We start from the raw sequence: 18,667 nt of genomic DNA on the forward strand, positions 1-18,667 counted from the left end.
CCCATATCTTCTTCCAAAACGATGAGTCATCAACTGCTGCTTGGGCTGGTGCATTATCTTCATACAAGAAACGATACCCCGACTTCACAGTGTATTGACCCGATGGTGTGAAGGGCCAAATGAGCTTATCTCGTTGGTTGAAAGAACTTAGTGGGATGCCCATGATGATAGCTGCTTCTGCTGGATCGAAAACATGCTCGATGACATCATTACGCCAAGTTCTAGTAGACTCATTAATCAAAGCTGCCACTAATGAATACATCTGCCCCTGAATCTGCGGAGAAGTAACTTTGGACGTCCCTTTTAAGGGGAGCCAATTATCTCCCCAAATCCTTATTTGCTGTCCATCTCCCACTCTCCATAATGCCCCCTTTTTGATGGCATCACGCCCCTAAAGAATACTCCTCCATGCATATGATGCCGAGACTGAGTCCTTAGCTTCAAAGATGGTTCCAGTGGGAAAGAAATGGGCCTTAAAGACCCTAAAAAAGAGGTAGTTATCATCGTGTAGAAGTCTCCAAGCTAACTTGGCAAGCATAGCCTCATTGAACAAAGTAAGGTCCTTAAACCCCATTCCCCCTTTATTTTTATGTGGACATAAATCATCCCATCTCACCCAATGGATTTTTCGCCTCTCACCTCTTTGGCCCCACCAAAACTTTCTAACCATTACCTCAATCTCATGGCACAAGGTGCCCGGGAGTTTGAAACAACTCATCGTGTGCGTGGGGATAGATTGAATCACTGATTTAATTAGAACTTCACGACCCGCTTGTGACAAAAGCTTCCCTTCCCAACCTTGCAATCTCTTCCACACCCTTAGTTTTATTTTCCCAAAGCTAGCTTTTTTATTTCTTCCCACCATGGCTGGTAAACCCAAATACTCCTCATATTGTTTCACCTCCGAAACCCCAAGTTCTTCCATAATCTGGGTCTATTGCTCTAAGGGCGTGGATTTGCTAAAGAAAAGGGCCGTCTTGACTCTATTCAATCTTTGCCCCGAAACCCTTTCGTATGCAGCAAGAATCTCCATCACCTTTCGACATTCTTGGATAGTAGCCCTATAGAACAAAAGGCTATCATCGGTAAGCAACAAGTGAGTCAGCTTTGGACCATTACGACAAATTGATACACCTTTGATATCACCATTGCATGCCGCTTTTTGAATCATTCTGTGGAGCCCCTCGGAGCACACCAAAAAGAGATAAGGTGAAAGTGGGTCACCTTGGCGAATACCCTTACTTGGTTTGATGTTCCCCATGGGTTCACCGTTGATCAAGATGGAGTATGTCACCGTAGTGATACATTCCATAACAAGGGCCACCCATCGCTCATCAAAACCCATCTGCAACATAGTATTTTCCAAGAAGGACCACTCAACCCTATCATAGGCTTTGCTCATATCTAACTTGAGCGCCATAAAGCCAGGGCTCCCTGAATTATGATTCTTCATATAATGCAAGGTCTCATAGGCAACTAGGATATTATCTGTGATCAAGCAACCCTTAATGAAAGCACTTTGGTGTTCGAAAATGATATGGGGTAGCACTCTTTTCAATCTATTTGCTAATACTTTTGAGAATATTTTGTATAGCACATTGCATAGACTGATGGGTCTGAACTTGGAAACCTGTACAGGATTTTTTGTTTTTGGAATCAAGATAATGAAAGTATGATTAAGAGGGTTAGGCAAGGAACCTGAATTCAGAAAATGCAAAACAGTTTGGATAACATCACCTCTAACCAAATGCCAAAAATTCTGGTAAAACAAGGGTGGCATTCCATCTGGTCTCGGTGCTTTGAGAGGGGCCATCTGATTTAAGGCTGCTTCAATCTCCCATTAGTAACAAAAAATGGTGGCAGTAATTGTATATGTTTCAAGACTTTGGTAATTTACTGTAAATGTAATAGTCTAATGGAAAATTGGATGGGGACATACTTGTAATTTCCTGAAAGTGGTGTGGGCACTTTGGTCCTTCACGAATCAACTTTGTAGATGCTCCAACAATTTTGAATCGCCAAGCTTGTAGCTTTTGTAGTATTATCCTCGAGTCCTATACCAAAAAGTGACAGAGGGAATATGCTTGACTTTCCCAAAATTAAAGCCTTCATCTGGTTGTAGACTGAGAACGAATTCGGTCGGCATTTCATCAAATCGCAGCTGTTTGAGGTTTTTCAAATGGTGGATGCCAGAGGGCACCTCCTTCAGCTGTGGGCAAGGTCCAATGTGATGCTGATCAAGAATGGGCAGCGCACCTTCGTCTGTCATCAACCTATTCAAACCTCTCAAACTTTGAAGCCCTAGATTCTTGAGTGTTTGGAAGCCTCCTCTCTCAATACATAATTGCTCACCTATGTATCCATCGTAAAGCCAAAGTTCCACCAAAATAGGCATAGCTTGAAGGAGCTTTAATGGACCATCCATTAATCTTGACCAAATTAAACTAAGTCTAGTTATACTCTTGAGTTTGGGAATCTATTTTGGCAACTTTTCTAGTTGCCCAGAAAAGCGGAGTTTTCGTAGGAAGGGTGGAGGGGAAGACATTGATTGCAATTCAAGAACTTCATCCTCACTTGATGCACAGATATCCAAAGATTGAAGGTGGCTCATTTCCTTTAGCATAGTGCACAAAACTATTCCATTTTCTTTCTTCAATTTAAAGATTTCCAACTTCCTCAATAGTACCAATTTTCCCAATTCTTCAATAAGAGCAACGCTGTTGGCTTCAATCTTAATAAGCTTCTGTAAGGCTTGTAAACACCCAATGCCACTGTGTATCTTTACTGCTTGTCGAAAATTAATATCAAAATTTTTATCAGTATTTTCAAAGTAGGCTACAACATATCGTAGTTTACAAAGCCCACTGATCTTTGCTGGTAGCTCAGATACAAAGGAACATTTCAAATCCAACGTCTTTAGGTTATGCAGTTTACCTATGTCTTTGGAAGCATTTTTACTTTTGTATCTCTTAGGCTTAAATATCTCAGATGAAATAGGTTTCTACTTCTTTAGGAATGTAATCTATTGGAGCACCTTCGCAATCCATTATTTTCATTAACTTGAAGTTTGCAAAACAAGTTGAGAGAAAAGAATTAGGCACTTCATCTACCCCTAAAAGCAGAATAGAACGAGTTTGAGAATTAGTAATACTCTGCAAATGAGTGTTCACATTGTTCTGAATTGAGAGGTATCGAGCCGCTCTCTCAAAATTTGAGTAATTTGTCATTGAGACCAGATTGAAACTTAATTCCCCTGACCTTGAAAGAATGACCTCATGCATAATATCACGAACTCGACAACATCGAATTCTCCCAATAAAATCTTTCTCATTCACTTGAACCAAGCTTCTATGAATAAGCTGGTTCAAGTAGTCTTGTGCAACGTCTTCCAATGTCGGCCCTTTCTTTTCTTTCACAAAACCTTCAGCTATCCATAGTCTAGTTAGTCTTGCACAATTAATTGAGCAAGCCTCTGGAAACATTCCAAAATGTAAAAAACATGCTTTAAGGTTGTAAGGTAAATCATGATAACTGAGGATAGAATTTTAGTGATACTTCTAAGATGTGAATTAATTTCAAACTCTGAACTAAGACTATCAAGAACTTTGCGCCACTCAGAGACTACCTTGGCTTTGGTTCAAAAAAGTCCACCTATAGCCACAATTGCTAATGGTAACCCTCCACATTTCTCAACTATTCCACAAGAAATATCAACAAAATCAAGGGGACATTGCCTCCCTTCACGTTTAAACTCCTTCTTACAGAAGAGCTCAAAGGCTTTTTCAAAAGGTAAGGATGACATCTTGTACACACAATAATCAAGAGATTCATTGCTAGAAGGAGCAACTTTCTCATTTCGAGTTGTGATTATTATTCTACTACCTTTGTCATTCTCTGGGAAAGAACATTTTATACAGTCCCAAAATTCTATATCCCATACATCATCAAAGATTACTACATACCTCTGTTCACGTAAATAGTGTTTCAGTTCTTCAATTAGTGATGTCACCTTCATTGTGTCAAATTCTTTTGGAGCAACCTCCTTCCTTGCCTTGTAGAATTGCTTAATCATATCCCTTAATAGCTCCTCCATCTTGTATAATCGAGACATAGTGATCCAAGCATGACAATCAAAGTGTGGTGCCAACTTATCATTGTCATATACTTTCCTGACAAGAGTGGTTTTCCCAAGGCCACCAATGCCGACCACTGAAAACACCATGCGATTAGATGATCCTTTTAATAGCCATTGATCAATTTGTCTCTATGAGACTCAATGCCCACAACCTCAGCTTCCTCAATGAAAAGGGATGTCATTCGAGGATCCCATGTATCACTTTTAGCGTCAATACTAGACCTTCCTTGCTCTATGGCATTGAAGCCATATCTTTCACCACTCTTTTGGATGTCCTTGAGTATCATGTTGACACCTTGAATCTCAGAGGCTATCACATGTCATGCTTTAAGGTTTATGGTAAAGTGAAAAACCTTCTAAAGAAAATAGAAGCAACGCTTTTGCCTTTGAGGTTTTTTGCAAAATGACGTATGTATTCATCAATGACATCTTCTATGTGATAAGCTTCTTCCCTCACCTGTTTTACCCATGTCTTTGCAACATTTCTCGTGTCATCCTTCTCGGCCCGTATATCAACATCCTTGAGGAAAGACTGAATCATCTCCATTTCACTTTTGATGCTTGTAACTTCTTCATGGATGCCCTTAAGCAATTTCGCTTCTGTGATTAACAGTGGGGCCAAATTTTGTATAACTAGTTTAGGGGGGGCAAGGTTTAAAGACAATATTAAACTAAAATAACCTTAAAAAAATTAGTCAATATTAATAAGCTAAAAAATAAACAATTGTAAATAACTGTAACTGTTATACAAAATTTAATGTAAGTATAAACTATAGTTTATTTTTTCATAACAAATTTAGTTTGTTCAACAGTATTTGACATTTTATATTTTGAAACCATTGCATAGTCACTAACAATCAAAGTAAAAAAAGTATAGCAATAATCTATAAAATTGAAAACTAAAAAGTCAAGAAGGAGAAAAAATGGATAGTGGAGGTTTGAGAATTTCAATACCATACTGGGACATTAGGTAGTTTATCTTTTCTATAATAAAAAATAATTAAAAAAAGTGTGTAAAATTTAAGGCCACCATTGTTGCGGTGAAAAAAACCCAAAGATAATAATAAAGAAGAAGAAGAAGAAGAAGAGAAGAAAACTGAGTTAAACAGTGAAGTGTCATATATGGTGATAAGCTATAAATTTGGATAATATAAGAGCTTAATAGAGAAAATATGTATTACTATTATAAGTGGGATGAGCTATGCAGCTTTTTCTCTTTTTATTTTTGCGCGTTAGGATTGTTTTTCTATAACAAGACATTTTGTCTTTTTGAATTCTTTTCCTATGTTGGGCAAAGCATTTAAGAAAGGAACGTAAATGCTATAACCTAGGGACTTTTCAGTAGGAGTCAGGGGGCAGTTGCCCTAGCTCGCCCCCCCTTGGCTCCGCCCCTGTCTCGAAGTCAATCAATATTTGTTACTAAAACAAAACACACAGAGAGAAGAAATCATTAAAAAATAAAAATAGAAACTTTCACAAAGAGAGAGAGAGAGATTTACCTTGTGTAAAATGACCTCTATTGTTGACTACAGGATTGGCTGTGTGCACAGAGATACCAACAAGACCACAAATTGAGAGATTTACCTTCTGGGTTCATGTTTGTCTTTGTTTTCTTGCTAACCAAACAGAAAGGCGGTGATGATTGTTTTTTATTTATTTATTTAGTGCTATTTAATTAGACTGAATTTTAAGTTAGGTTGGAATATGGAGTGAGGATATAATGTACTAGGCTGAGCCCAATTATGTCCAGATCTTAAATGGATAGTATTGGCCTACACTATTCTTTAATATTCTTCTATGATTGAAAGATTTAAGGTGTCACACCCTTTTTTTTTTAAGGAAAATTCAAATTTTCAATAAGAAAGATTGGCCAGTCTAAAGTCTGAACTACAGTTATAAAAGGTGTGGAGAGATATTTTCCAACCGCAATAATAAACCTGTGACATAAATTGTATTCTAAGCAAGGTTATAATTAAGTTATAGAATTGCGTCTTTTGAACAATTTTTCATATTGTATTAGATGATCAAGGTGCCAGACCCAATATATTGTATTAGATTGTTTGTGATTTCTCTTTTCTTCTTCCTCCTTTTTTTTTTTTTTTTTTTTTTTTTGGAGAGAAAAGATAAGTAGTGTTCCGTGTTGAATTGCAATTATGTATTTTACTAGAAACTAGCTCTAATTCATAATAGTGAGAATAGCATACTTAACTGTAAAAATTGCTCTCCACATTTGATACGTCAATAAAAATAAACAATAAAGTAGTGTATAAAATATTAGCTAGACTATACTAATACTAAACAATCGTGGGTGAATCCCATTGGAAACAATAATCTGAAGCCCACATGTGCTTCTCCTATTGTAACGAACTATCTAACTAACTTAATCTCAACATGTGTAACTAACTAATTAGTAACACGTGTAACTAACTAATTAACTACTAATTGAAGCAATGAAACTACAAAAATTATTATTATTTAGGATATTAAAATATTACAAGGCATATGAGATTCCTAACAGGATATATAGACAAACATTTCCATGAGGACGAATCTTTTATAGAATAAAGACCTTATTTCTTGCTAGTGATCGAATTCAATTCTTTCTCCTCTCCATTCTGTATGGATGATAATCCCTACTTTTCCAATTATTCATAGTACTATTGACTCTTTACTACCATTCCTGCATTGCATAATTTACAAGAGGGTTCCTCTATGGAATAAAGAACCAGAGACACTTTGAAAAAGAAAGATGCACTATAAAACGGGGTAGTGGGCCGCGTTTTTACAAACGCGGCCATAGACCCGTCTACAGCCCCGTTTTTATAAAACGCAGCCCAAAAGACCCTTCCTAAAGCCCCATTTTAAACGCGAGGCTATAGAACGCGTCTACAGCCGCGTTTTATTGAAGTATGGCCGCATTTTCAACGCCTATGGCCGCGTTTAAAACACGCGGCTCTAGCCTTTCATATTTTATTTTTTTGGCAAACATAATTTTTTTTTTTTTTTATCTTAACTAGAGCCGCGTTTTTAAAATGAGGCTCTAGCTTTCCTAAAGCTGCATTTTATACACGTAGCTTTAAATTTGGTCTGAAGCCGGGTGTACAAAACGCGGCTCTAACTATGGTCTAAAGCCGCGTGTTTAAAACGTGGCTTTAGCCAGGGATTGGGCTGCGTTTTTTAAACGGGGCTTCAGGTCTTGCCTATAGCTGCATGTTAAAAACGCGGCTCTAGGCTTTGTATAAATTACTTAGTTAAAAATGTCGTAACCCTATTTCTCAAGCTTTCAGCTCTCACACACTCTCAAGCTCGATTCCTCCACAAAATCTCACCTTGAGCCCACTCCCATCATCCTCATCCACAAACTCTCACCGATCATCAACCTCCTCACTGCAGCCACTAAATCGCACGCATCATCGCCGACCCACGCACCATCGCCAACCCACGCACCATCGCCGACCCACTTTCTAAGATCAATCTTCAAAAAAACACCGGCGATTTGTCAATCACCGAGTCGACTTAGGCGAGTTCACCCCCCTTTTTCTCTCTTTCCTTCAAATTTCTATTGTATGCAAATTTCAATTTCTATATTTGGGTCTTAGGGTTTCGTGTTTAACTTTTATTGTTTATGCTACGATTTCTAGGGTTTTGGATCTCACCCCTACTACTCTAATCCGAGTGATTTTCGAGCTAAATAGGACGAATACATCCAAGGTCTACAAGTATTTCCTTTTTCTTTCACTGATTTAATTTTATCGTTTTTTTTCCTCCTATTGTTGTTTGGATCTTGGTTTGTTTGATTTAGGGTTAAGCCTTTGTAATTTGTTTTTGTGCCTTTTTTTTTTTTTTTTTTTTTTAGAAAAATGGTTGGGAATTTTGTGTGTTTGATCTTAGCCTTGTTGTCCCACTTCACCTGATTGTGTATATGGCTCCATTTATTGATATAACTGCCAGATAGATAATTGTAACTTTTTTTTAGCAAGGATAAAACTCAAATTTTTATTTAATAACAAAAAATTGTACAAGTTAAACTAATTGAAATCTACTATAAATAATTGTGATTTAATTTTTGTTACTAAAATTTTTTATGTTGAGTGGCTGAGGTAGTTTTGAACTTTTGTTTCAATGTCTGAGTGTTATTTATTTATTTATTTTTTTAACTTCAAAACAATAATTAGTTTTGTATTTAGAAGAATGCTTGACATAAATTTTGTACATTAAAAGAAAAATTGTCAAAAATTTAATGAATTAATCGATCTTAACAATTCTACTAGGACGGGTCTCCCTGCCACCCATCCTAGTAGAATTGTAAGATTCAAGTCCATTTGTTAAAGAATTTTGATACTTGGAATAAAATTATAGATGATTGAATATGAAATCGAATCTGTTAGTTATACAATACCTTAGATGGGTTTGTACATGGAATGAAATTGTAGATGTTAGAATATGGACCATGATGCTGCTTAGGATAACTGGGGTCTACCTTGAAGCTGTTTTGTGTGGGCTCTTGTGTGAAGAAATGGCTTTGTAGGTCCTTGGACTCGTTGCTGAAAGTCATTGCATTGTATTCTTCTTCGATGTGAGAGTCCCTGCAATATGTGTGTCCTGCAAATAAAACTTGAACTGCGAAGTGTTTGATGAAATGCCTAAGAGAAGAGGAGAACAATTGGGTATATCTAGGTTGTGAAATTAGGTTTATTAATTGGGGGTTGTGACTTGTGTGGGGGGTTGGCGATGTTGATGAGGATGATGGATGAACAGCTGAAGGGTCATGTGTCAAGTTGAAAAGTGTGTATATGTGTCACTTCTGGAAATAGATGGAATAAACATGCTGCAGTAGGTCTGTTTCTTACCCACATCTTTCTATGTTCTGCTGCCATAGCTTGGGGAGGTATGTGAATGCCAATGACACTGGCTTTAACAATAATTAAATTCCTGTGAAGATCCCATGCTTACTGGTCAAGCTAGATAACTTACCTGTATAATCTTGGGAGACATCTATTACATTACTTTTTTACTTATCCCAAAAAAAAAACTATACTATCAAATGATTATAAGAGTATATCATTTACACTTGGATTTTGAAATAATTTTATGCCAGGAAAGTGTGACCTACATGGCCTGATGTACCACGTAAGCAAAAACTTGGTGAAAAATAAGTCCCATAACTGACCATGTTTTTGTGATGCCAGCCAAAATTGAAAGGGGCCTATACTTATAAACATTTATTTTTATTTTATTTTAAAAGAGGCCTAAATGAAGGTTGAAATGGATAGATTGAAACAAATTGCAGAGTTTAGAATTAATATTACAAAAATATAAAGTCCAGGAACAAAATTGAAACTCACCCCAATGTTCGAGGTACAGAATTGTAGGTTACCCTTACACCCCCCCCACCCCCCCCCCCCCCCCCCCCCCCATTTAAAACAAAGAAAAAGAAAAAAAAGAATAGGCTTTGAATTCTTTGGGTCTTTTGTACTTTCATACCCTTGTATACATGGAATCAAGTATAAACTTTCTGCCTCTTGTTGAGTTTTACTCATTTGGCTATTTGAATTAATATAAAAAGTGAATGCAAGGTTACATTATGTATGTTTTCAACCTACCAATTATCAGGCTGAATTGGCAATACTTCAATCTCCTGGATTTTGGGGAATTGAATATTATTTATTTGAAAGTTTGATGATGTTGAAAACTGTTCCTTTATCTTGAAATTGCAGTCTTCAGTTCTTCACTCAAAAGGTCATGAGTTTAGTTTACTCCGAACAAAAATTTGCATGATAATTCAATAGTTACAATGGGGGAGAGGAGATTTGAACCTTGGACGTCTTGGTTGGAAACTCCATGAGGTGCCAGTTGAGCTCCGAGGCTCTTAGCATTAAATTTATTATTTATTATATGTGGCTGCTTAGCTAAATTATTGACTCACATCTGATGTTAACTAGTATATTATCATATTAGTCGATTCCACATTTCTGGTTTAATTCTTATCCTTTAAGTTGTTAATGATTGCAGCACTTATTAAAAAAATGATTGCAGCGGTAACATAAGTTGATGTTTCAGTTTAAATTTTTGTAGGTACTTGGATCCTTTTCCCATAATAGGATGAGATTTTCAACTGCTGCGCCCAATGATCCTGACACGCATGAAGATTTTAAACCCACTAACAAGCTTGAGAGTTCTGACCTTTCTTTGAATGATGTTGTTGAGCAGGTAAATGAATCTTTTATATCATATTTACAATTTGTGTTCTGAACTCTGTCATCTGCTGTTAGCAATATGAAATTTTTTATTTTGAAAGATCTATGTTTATTGATTGTGTTTGTTTTTGGTGTAGGATGTCAAGGAAAATCCCGTTATGATTTACATGAAAGGTGTGCCCGAGTTTCCTCAGTGTGGATTCAGCTCGCTAGCAGTTAGAGTGTTAAAACAATATAGTAAGTTTTGGAGATGTTTTTTTTTTTTTATAAGTAACAAATTTTTTATTATCAAAATATAGAAACCAAGTACACTGGGGGTGTACAGAGGGTGAGGAACAATCAAACTCTCAAATTACAATGATCGAACAAATTGGAGATGTTTATTTTAATGAGCAAATCTTTCCATTCCTTGATTGGTTTAATTTAGCAATCAATATGTATGACTGTGTATACACAAAGTTGTGTGCAGACAGACATACAAACACATACCAGTCACATATACTATTTATTTTATTTTATTGGTAATATATACACGCACCCAATGGGTTTTGAACCCACGACCTCACCCTCCTCCTAGTACTTATAAGGGGAGGAGGTGCCAGTTTAGTTAGAGCTCATTGGCATCAGACACATGTATACATGCTTGTACAACATAACTCTGTATGTATATATGTTAGTTATGCATGACTTATTTTTTCCTTTAAAAATGCTAAACTTGAACCATAGTAATCTGGATTGTGTTTTTGATTTTACTGTTTTCTTGTCTTTGTGGAGAGGGCTCTTAGTTAATGGCATGAAAATTGTTTTTGTACAAGTGCAAATCACATGAAAGAATAGGAGGATACGAAGAGAAGTTATCTTTTGATGAGCTATTGGTATTTAGTTATGTGCAATGGGATGGAGTGAAAAAGAGTTGGGTGCACACACTCTCTCCTTATAATTAGGGATTAGTTGCATCTATTATTTTGTTATCTAATCTAAAGGGTGTTCTTCTTGGCACTTGTTAACTTCCGATGATGAATAAATTTATCTGGTTATTGTACTCTTACCATATATGTGACTGTTTCAGATGTTCCTTTGGCTTCTAGAAATATTTTGGAGGATCCTGAGCTTAAAAGTGCTGTAAAAACCTTCAGGTAAGTCAGCACTTGGTGTTTTTCTCTACTTAAAAAAGAGAGGGGAAAAGTTAGATTTTGATGTTTTACATATTTTTTGGGAATCTTGATGACTATTCTGCTTAGTTGTTTCAAAGTTGTGCTCACTTGGCTTCTGGACATTCTTAGTAATACAAGATGAATTTAGCTGGTTGTGATGACTAACGTAACAATCTATTCTGGTTGAGTGAAGATTTGTCATTGTAGTCAATTAGAATTTCATTCTACGTGTGTGCTGATGCTCATCAAATTCATTCTACATGTCTTATATGTGTCTATTGAGTACTGTCTATGTCTGTTGTGTAAACATCTGATGTATTTCTGCAAAGTTGTTTTGTTGTTGTTGATAAATATGAGACTGTTGGAGCTGGATGAAGCCCAATATAACTTGTATTCTGTTAATTTTTCACTCTGTTTGTTACAGTATAAAATGTTATGCGGAAACAATGTTTTGTTGTAAAACGTTGGTCAAACTGAAAATGTTTTCTGTTGACTGTAAAATCCTCAGTAAATTTTATAAAATGTTTTACCAACAAAACCATAATAAAACATTTTACAAAATACACAGCCACACCCCCCCCCCCCCCCCCACCCCCCCCAAAAAAAATTTTTGATTGATCTTGTGCTTTAAAAATTTGTTAGCGTAGGAATAGTTCCTTGATAAATTGCTGTTGTTCTATCATCATACGCAAAACCCAACATACACAGCTACCAGGAGTGATTTCCCTATCAGTCTAATGGAAATCTTGATTTCTTGATGGTGCCTATGAAGCTTATTTACCCTTAACGTCTTTGATTATTAACAAGAGACAAATATCTACAAGGGAATTATGTGTTGGTTCCATAGTCATTGGTGGAAGCAAAAAAATTCAGCTTGGTAATAATTTTTCCCTTATTTGATATCATATCATGGATAGTAGTGTGGGTTTCACTCGTTGGTCTCTTTCTCTATAAAATTCTGCTTATAAAAATGAAAATGGGTAGTAGCATCACATTAGTGTGGGTTTTAGTTTATATTTTTTTATTTTATTTTTTGGTTTATTTTTAAAATTTTTAATGTTTATTTTAATTGGTTTGAAATTCTATAGCTCAATTCGTTAGCTTTGTGGTGGAATTTTAGCCTTGTTGGAGGCGGCGTAGAAGTTGAAGATCGGAATTTACTTCACTACTTGGTGGGCTTTGCCAAATCACATTTTCCGATTTCATGGAGTGGGTGGTGCTGACAATTCTAAGGTTCGTTCTCTGATCTTTTATGTTATGAGATTTTATTATGGTTTGTTGGAGTTTTGCTATGCAATCTGAATTAACATGCACACTTTTTTATTTATTTGTTCTGTTTGGCAAAATTCCTGTTTGTTGGGATAAAGATAGTTCTTAAACCCTTCTGTTTTGATAGTTGGCAAAGGTTGTTAAAAGTTGAGAATTTTGGGTATCTCGAGTCATTTGGGTTTTATCATTTTGCGTAAAAAAAAATGCCCCACTTCTAAAACTTAAATGTAAGGGTAATTTTACGAGAAAATGAAAAAAGAGAAGAGAAAATACCTACAGTGTAATGTACACACCAATTTTGCCTCATATTGTACACACAAATTTTAGTTGTTCAAAAACTTATTAAAAGCTGGGATAATGTACACACCAATTTTAATTATGTGATTTGGCATCAAGCCTAATGGTACACACAAATTTGAAGCATTAAGCAATTAAACTGAGACTACACCTTATGTTCTTTTTGTGCATGTGCTACACTTTCTCGAATACAGAATCTTATAATATGCACTAAGGTGTTCATGATTGGCTAGTGAACAGTGGTGAGATGGTTATTTATGCCTTTCTCAAAAGGTTCAAGTCCGACAGTCAAAGACATGTGACTTCAAGATCAAGACAAAATGATCAAAAACCATAAACATCTTTCCCACACAACATGCACTACAAAGCTTCAGCTAGAAAAGTGCAATAGATAAGCTCATCAAAGTTAAACAAGGTACACAGACATGTTATGTAAAAATAAATTGACCAACTTTGTTTTCAAAAACTAAGAGAATGAATACAAAACACAAATTGCTTTCCTTTTTCTCCTTTTTTTTATTTTTTTATTTTTCTTGAAAAAAAGAAAAAAAGCAAACCTAGAATGAAATGCAGAATGTTATGCAATGCAAATCCTAGAAACAAAAAAACAAAAGAAACCAAAAAACAAAGGTCACAAAAGATAGAGCAATGAAGTATAAGGACCATGTCAGAAAGACTCAATTAGATCGAGCCTTTTGCATCCAAAACCTCTTAGTTGCATTACGAGCATTGGAGTTCATATTCACATTAGAGTGATTTCTAACACCAAGATTAGAATAAAGGTTTAGAGCCTTTACCAATTCACCAATTAATGCCATAGAATCTTGTGCTTGAGGCACATGCACTTTCGGCTTATTTGCTCGCTTAGCTGCTTGCAGCTTATAACAATTTGGCTGAATGTGTCCAGACTTTCCACAAAAATGACAAACCCAAACAGGTTTACCATGCATCTTGTCCTTAATAAGTGTAGACTCCTTAGGTTTAGACTCTTTCAGATCAACCCTAATCTTCCTAGGAGGTCTGATCTCTATAGGTTTAGTAGTCTCACTCACAACCTCACTCACAGGGGGTTCAGAGGAAGAAGAAGGAATAAAGTTTGTGGAATAGGGTGCGGACACAGAGATGCTCTCAACAATACCTAATCCAGATTTGTCAGAAGGAGACTTTTGAACACTCAGCATTTGATCAAGTTTAGAATCAGCAGATCTAGCAACAGATAAATCATGTTCCCAAGATTTAACTTCATCAAGTAAGAGCATATTCTCAGTTTTCACATTGTTCAAAAATTCATTAGCATCAAACAAGTTAACAAGCAAATTTTTCTTTTCGAGCTCAAGAGATGCAATTTTCTTTAAGCCTAATTCGACATTCATGGCATCCTTTGCAGCAACTTTACAAAGTTTATTGTAGGCTTCTTGAAGATCTGCATCCTCAAAGAGTTCCCCATCAGAAGGGTTCTCTTCAATAGATACACTTTCATTGACTACAGCAGTAGCAGTGAAAGTAATGAAGTTTCCCTCCTTGTCACATCCGGACTCATCATCAGAAACTTCATTATCACTAAGGGTTACAGCCATAGCCTTCCCTTTAGACCTCAAGTATGTGAGATATTCAGATTTCATGTGACCATACCCTTGACATTCAAAACACTGAGGACCCATAGAATTGTTTGGAGATTGACTAACTTTTTCTCTAGGTTTTTCATTGTTATTAACCTTAGTGGGATCATTCTTCCTAAAGTTTCTAGGTTCAGCAGTGTTTGTACCTCTTGCCTTTCTGTTATTATTCCTAAAAAAGTTTTTAAAGTTCTTGGCAAGGTAAGCAATCTCTGTAGCAGAGAGCTCATCATCAAATCCACTAACATCAACATCATCAACTGACTTAAGAGTCATTGATTTGGATTTGTTAGCTTTGGGTAGGTCTAACTCATAGGACTGAAGAGATCCTACAAGTTCATCAACAGGGATGGAGTTCACATCCTTGCTCTCAGTGATGACAGTCACTTTGGGTCTAAAGTCCTCAGTCAAAGATCTAAGAATCTTCCTAACAATTTTAGGTTGATCATAGATTTCACCCAGATTATATTTAGAATTAACAATATCATTCAGTTTAGCATAGAAATCATCAAAAGATTCATCATCAGACATCCTAATGATTTCAAATTTAGATGTTAACTGCTGCAACTTATTAATTTTAACTACCTTTGTGCCTTCATGCACAGTCTGGAGGATTTTCCAAGCAATGTGAGCAACCTTAACATTAGAGATTCTCTTAAATTCCTTCATAGAAACAGCGTTAAAGATGACATTCATAGCTTTGCTATTGGACCCAACTGCTTCTTTTTGAGAAGTTTACCACTCACTCACAGGAGTAGTGGGCTTCTCCCATCCGTATTCAACGGAGTTCCAGACTCTCTCATCAATAGATTTCAGGAATGCTTTCATCCTTACTTTCCAATAACATAATTATTCCCATCGAAGTGAGGAGGAATAACCAAAGAGTATCCGTGTTCCATGACAACAGGGGTCAAGGATCAGCTCAGAGATCAAAAGATCAACAAACAGAGAGCTACCCGCTCTGATACCACTTGAACAGTTTTTAGACCCCTTAACACAATCGGATTAACCTAGTTAATTAACCAAGTGACTAACTTAGTCAAATTATGTAAATCTAAGTTATCACAATCAAACAATCATATCAAGTATATAGCAGCGGAAAAATAAATAACACAAAGATATGATGACCTAGGAAACTACATGGTAAAAACCTGGAGAAGATTTAACCTAACTATCCTCAAGATAAACTTGAATCCACTATCTTGAAAGAATCGAAATTCATACAATAAGACTTACAAACCCCCAAACTTGACTTCTTATTGCTACCCACCTGTAGAACTTACTGACACGATTACGTGCAAGGTCCGAAATCACGGACTCCTTCTTTCTTTAATTCTCCAGCAAGTACAAGCACACCCGCTTGTGTATCATTAAGTTCCAATGGCAGCAACTGAGTTGATGATCAAGGTGTAGATAACATCACCTCCTTGAAAACCCTAAGCTTTGTGTAAAGGAAAGCTCCTCTAGATCTCACAAGAGATTTACACAAAACAGCAATATGAGCAACCTCTAAAACATGGCTAGGGTTTGCCTTATATACCTAGGGCAAAAACATAAAACCCTAAACGTTTTAGGAGTTAGGGCTGAGTTGGAAAAACTGCAAAAAAACGCATCTGTGTGAAATTCGATTGATCGAGCCTAAGCTTCGATCAATCGAGCTAGGCCGAGATGCACAGTGAATTCTGCATCAGCTCGATTCCAACTTTACATAAACAGTACAACTTTGAGCACATCTAAACAAGATTAAATAACCTGTTTTGATCATGGTTTGCCAACAATATAAATTAGAGTTCTAAACACATAAATTCCTAAATCTTTAGAACCTAACACAAACAATAAAACAACTCTAAGTCATATTCATCAAATCACAGCAGTAAAATGAAAGATAAAAGAGTAGGGAAGAAGAATGCAAACACAAAATAACAAGCCGATGTGTTATCGAAAGAGGAAACTGAAGAACTCAACAAAAAACCTCTTCGTCACCCTCCAAGTGGTAAATCAATCCATTAGAGAATAAAGTTGGAGTACACGAATAACAAAAGACCCTCCAAGCCTAGTCTACCCAATATACTTAAACCCTCCAAGCTCCTACTACCAACTAACTTCGTCAAGCCTTGTTTTCTCTAGCTCTTCAAATCCTGCAATACGTCAGATTACATCCGCCAAGCCTCACTGACTTCTTTCAGCAAATCTCCAAAACTTCCCAAGCTCCAAAACACTCTCTACACTCTAAAAAGATGTGGTTTGTGTTTAGGTATAAATCTCCTCTCAAGGAATGACAATGGGAGAGGGAATGAGAAGAGGCTAGAATGATTTCTCACCAATGATAAGTAGCTCTCTCTCTCTCTAAAAGATGGGTGTATGTGTTGTAGAAAATCTATCTAGGGTTTTTCTCTCTGAATGACCTCCTTACAATTTGTGGGTAATGATGGTATATATAGTATGGGTGAAGGGTAATAAAGTCACACTTAAAAATCCTCCAGGCAGAATGTTTCGCGAGTACCTTGCGGGAAGGCCTTACTCGCGAGACACTCACGAAACTGACAGCCTGGCATGACACTTCAGCTTTCAGTCATGTGCTTCTCAAATGGCTGCTTCGCGGGTTGTCTTCTTGCGAGCTTCTCGCGAAATCTACTTAATCTTCAATTAAGCTTGAGTCTTCACCAACTTAATACTAAACCCAATACAATAAAATCCTACAAAAATACAAGGAAACAAATTTATGCAATTAGAACACTTTTTGTCATGGAATAAGCCAATACTAATGTTATGATAAAAATCATAATTTAACAATCTTCCCCTTTGGCTATTCCGTGACAAAACATCCTATAACAGATTCTAGACTTAAACGTGAGTTTGAGAATAATGGCAAAATTCACTCACACCTAAATCTAGAAGCTGTGATGAACTTGGAACATGTATACCTGTAACTTGAAACACTTCCACAAAACACATTAGACCCTCAAGGTAAAGCAAGTAATAAAATGACAAGTATAATGTAACAAATAAATTGCGATCAAGTAAACATGATATGAAACATATGAGTAACTTGATCATACACCAAAACAGTCATATAGAAAAGACTACAATGATCACCTAGCAAAGCAAATGATCGTCTGAACATGCAATTAATAAAGCACAATGGCATAAGGATGTATACATGTTCAACACATAAGCATGATACAATGAGAGCAACAAAGTATAGATACTAAATGTAACTCAAAACACTATAAAGCAACGAGAAAACAAGCATAAAGTAAAACAAACAAAACAAGGTTTTCTCATAAAAAATGTCTTCTCCCCCTTGGTATATGCATCTCCTCTATGGCTTTCTCCCTTTATGAATGTACACGAGGTAGAATTTCTCCCCCTAAGAATGTGCACATGAGTCATATAAAAGTGATGAAACACACTGGTATACTCTTTGGAATACTCTCCCTCGATTTGTCACGAATAGACAAATGAATCAAGAGGAAGGAGTGAAAGAAAAGAAGATATGAACAAGGGTAAAGATGCATGAGGGGTGCAAGATATATGAGAAAATGAAGCTCAAACAAAAGATAAAACATTTTAAAGACACAATACTACAAAGCATAAAGTAAACACGACATGCTAAGGATGATGGAACATGATATAGACGTAGGTATGATATAGACACAAGAATATGTTATATATGCTAAAAGGGTCTAAAAGGACTTAAATAGCATGAGTGAATGCAAAACATGTCAAGTGTTAGAGTGTGTGCAGCAAATGTGCATCTAGTGTGCATGTGAGATGCATGACCAATGCATGAACAAGACACTTATGGGGTAAATTGTGTAAAATACGCAACCAATGATCAAAACATGATAAACATGCATAATCATGGTAATCCCCAAAAATTGGTATTCATCGGAGTCCAAAACAATGAGAAAATGTCATTTGGGCATTTTATCAAACACTCAGAGAGTGCACACACTACACATGTATGTTAAACAATGCATGAACATATGAAAATCT

At 36.2% G+C, this 18,667-nt stretch overlaps 2 protein-coding genes across 2 annotated transcripts in view; one reads left to right on the forward strand and one right to left on the reverse strand.

The window, feature by feature from the left end:
- Positions 1-2,476: 2,476 nt before the first annotated feature.
- Positions 2,477-4,222, reverse strand: LOC112029819 (disease resistance protein RPM1-like). Its single transcript, XM_024062497.1, has 3 exons — positions 3,652-4,222; positions 3,035-3,472; positions 2,477-2,874 (listed from the first exon to the last, which is right to left on the reverse strand). The coding sequence occupies exons 1-3, from the start codon at positions 4,220-4,222 to the stop codon at positions 2,477-2,479; spliced, it is 1,407 nt and encodes a 468-aa protein (XP_023918265.1).
- Positions 4,223-8,414: 4,192 nt separating this feature from the next.
- Positions 8,415-18,667, forward strand: part of LOC136062485 (monothiol glutaredoxin-S15, mitochondrial-like) — a 70,757-nt gene continuing 60,504 nt past the window's right edge. Inside the window, exons 1-4 of the mRNA XM_065761575.1 lie at positions 8,415-8,440; positions 10,211-10,345; positions 10,470-10,569; positions 11,402-11,467. Of these exons, the coding sequence (XP_065617647.1) occupies positions 10,238-10,345; positions 10,470-10,569; positions 11,402-11,467 (274 nt within the window). The 5' untranslated portion in view covers positions 8,415-8,440; positions 10,211-10,237. The remainder of the gene's footprint in view (positions 8,441-10,210; positions 10,346-10,469; positions 10,570-11,401; positions 11,468-18,667) is intronic.

The sequence above is a fragment of the Quercus suber genome, unplaced genomic scaffold (genome assembly GCF_002906115.3).
Source record: "Quercus suber isolate HL8 unplaced genomic scaffold, Cork oak 2.0 scaffold_420, whole genome shotgun sequence".
In the NCBI taxonomy this organism is placed as follows: Eukaryota; Viridiplantae; Streptophyta; class Magnoliopsida; order Fagales; family Fagaceae; genus Quercus; species Quercus suber.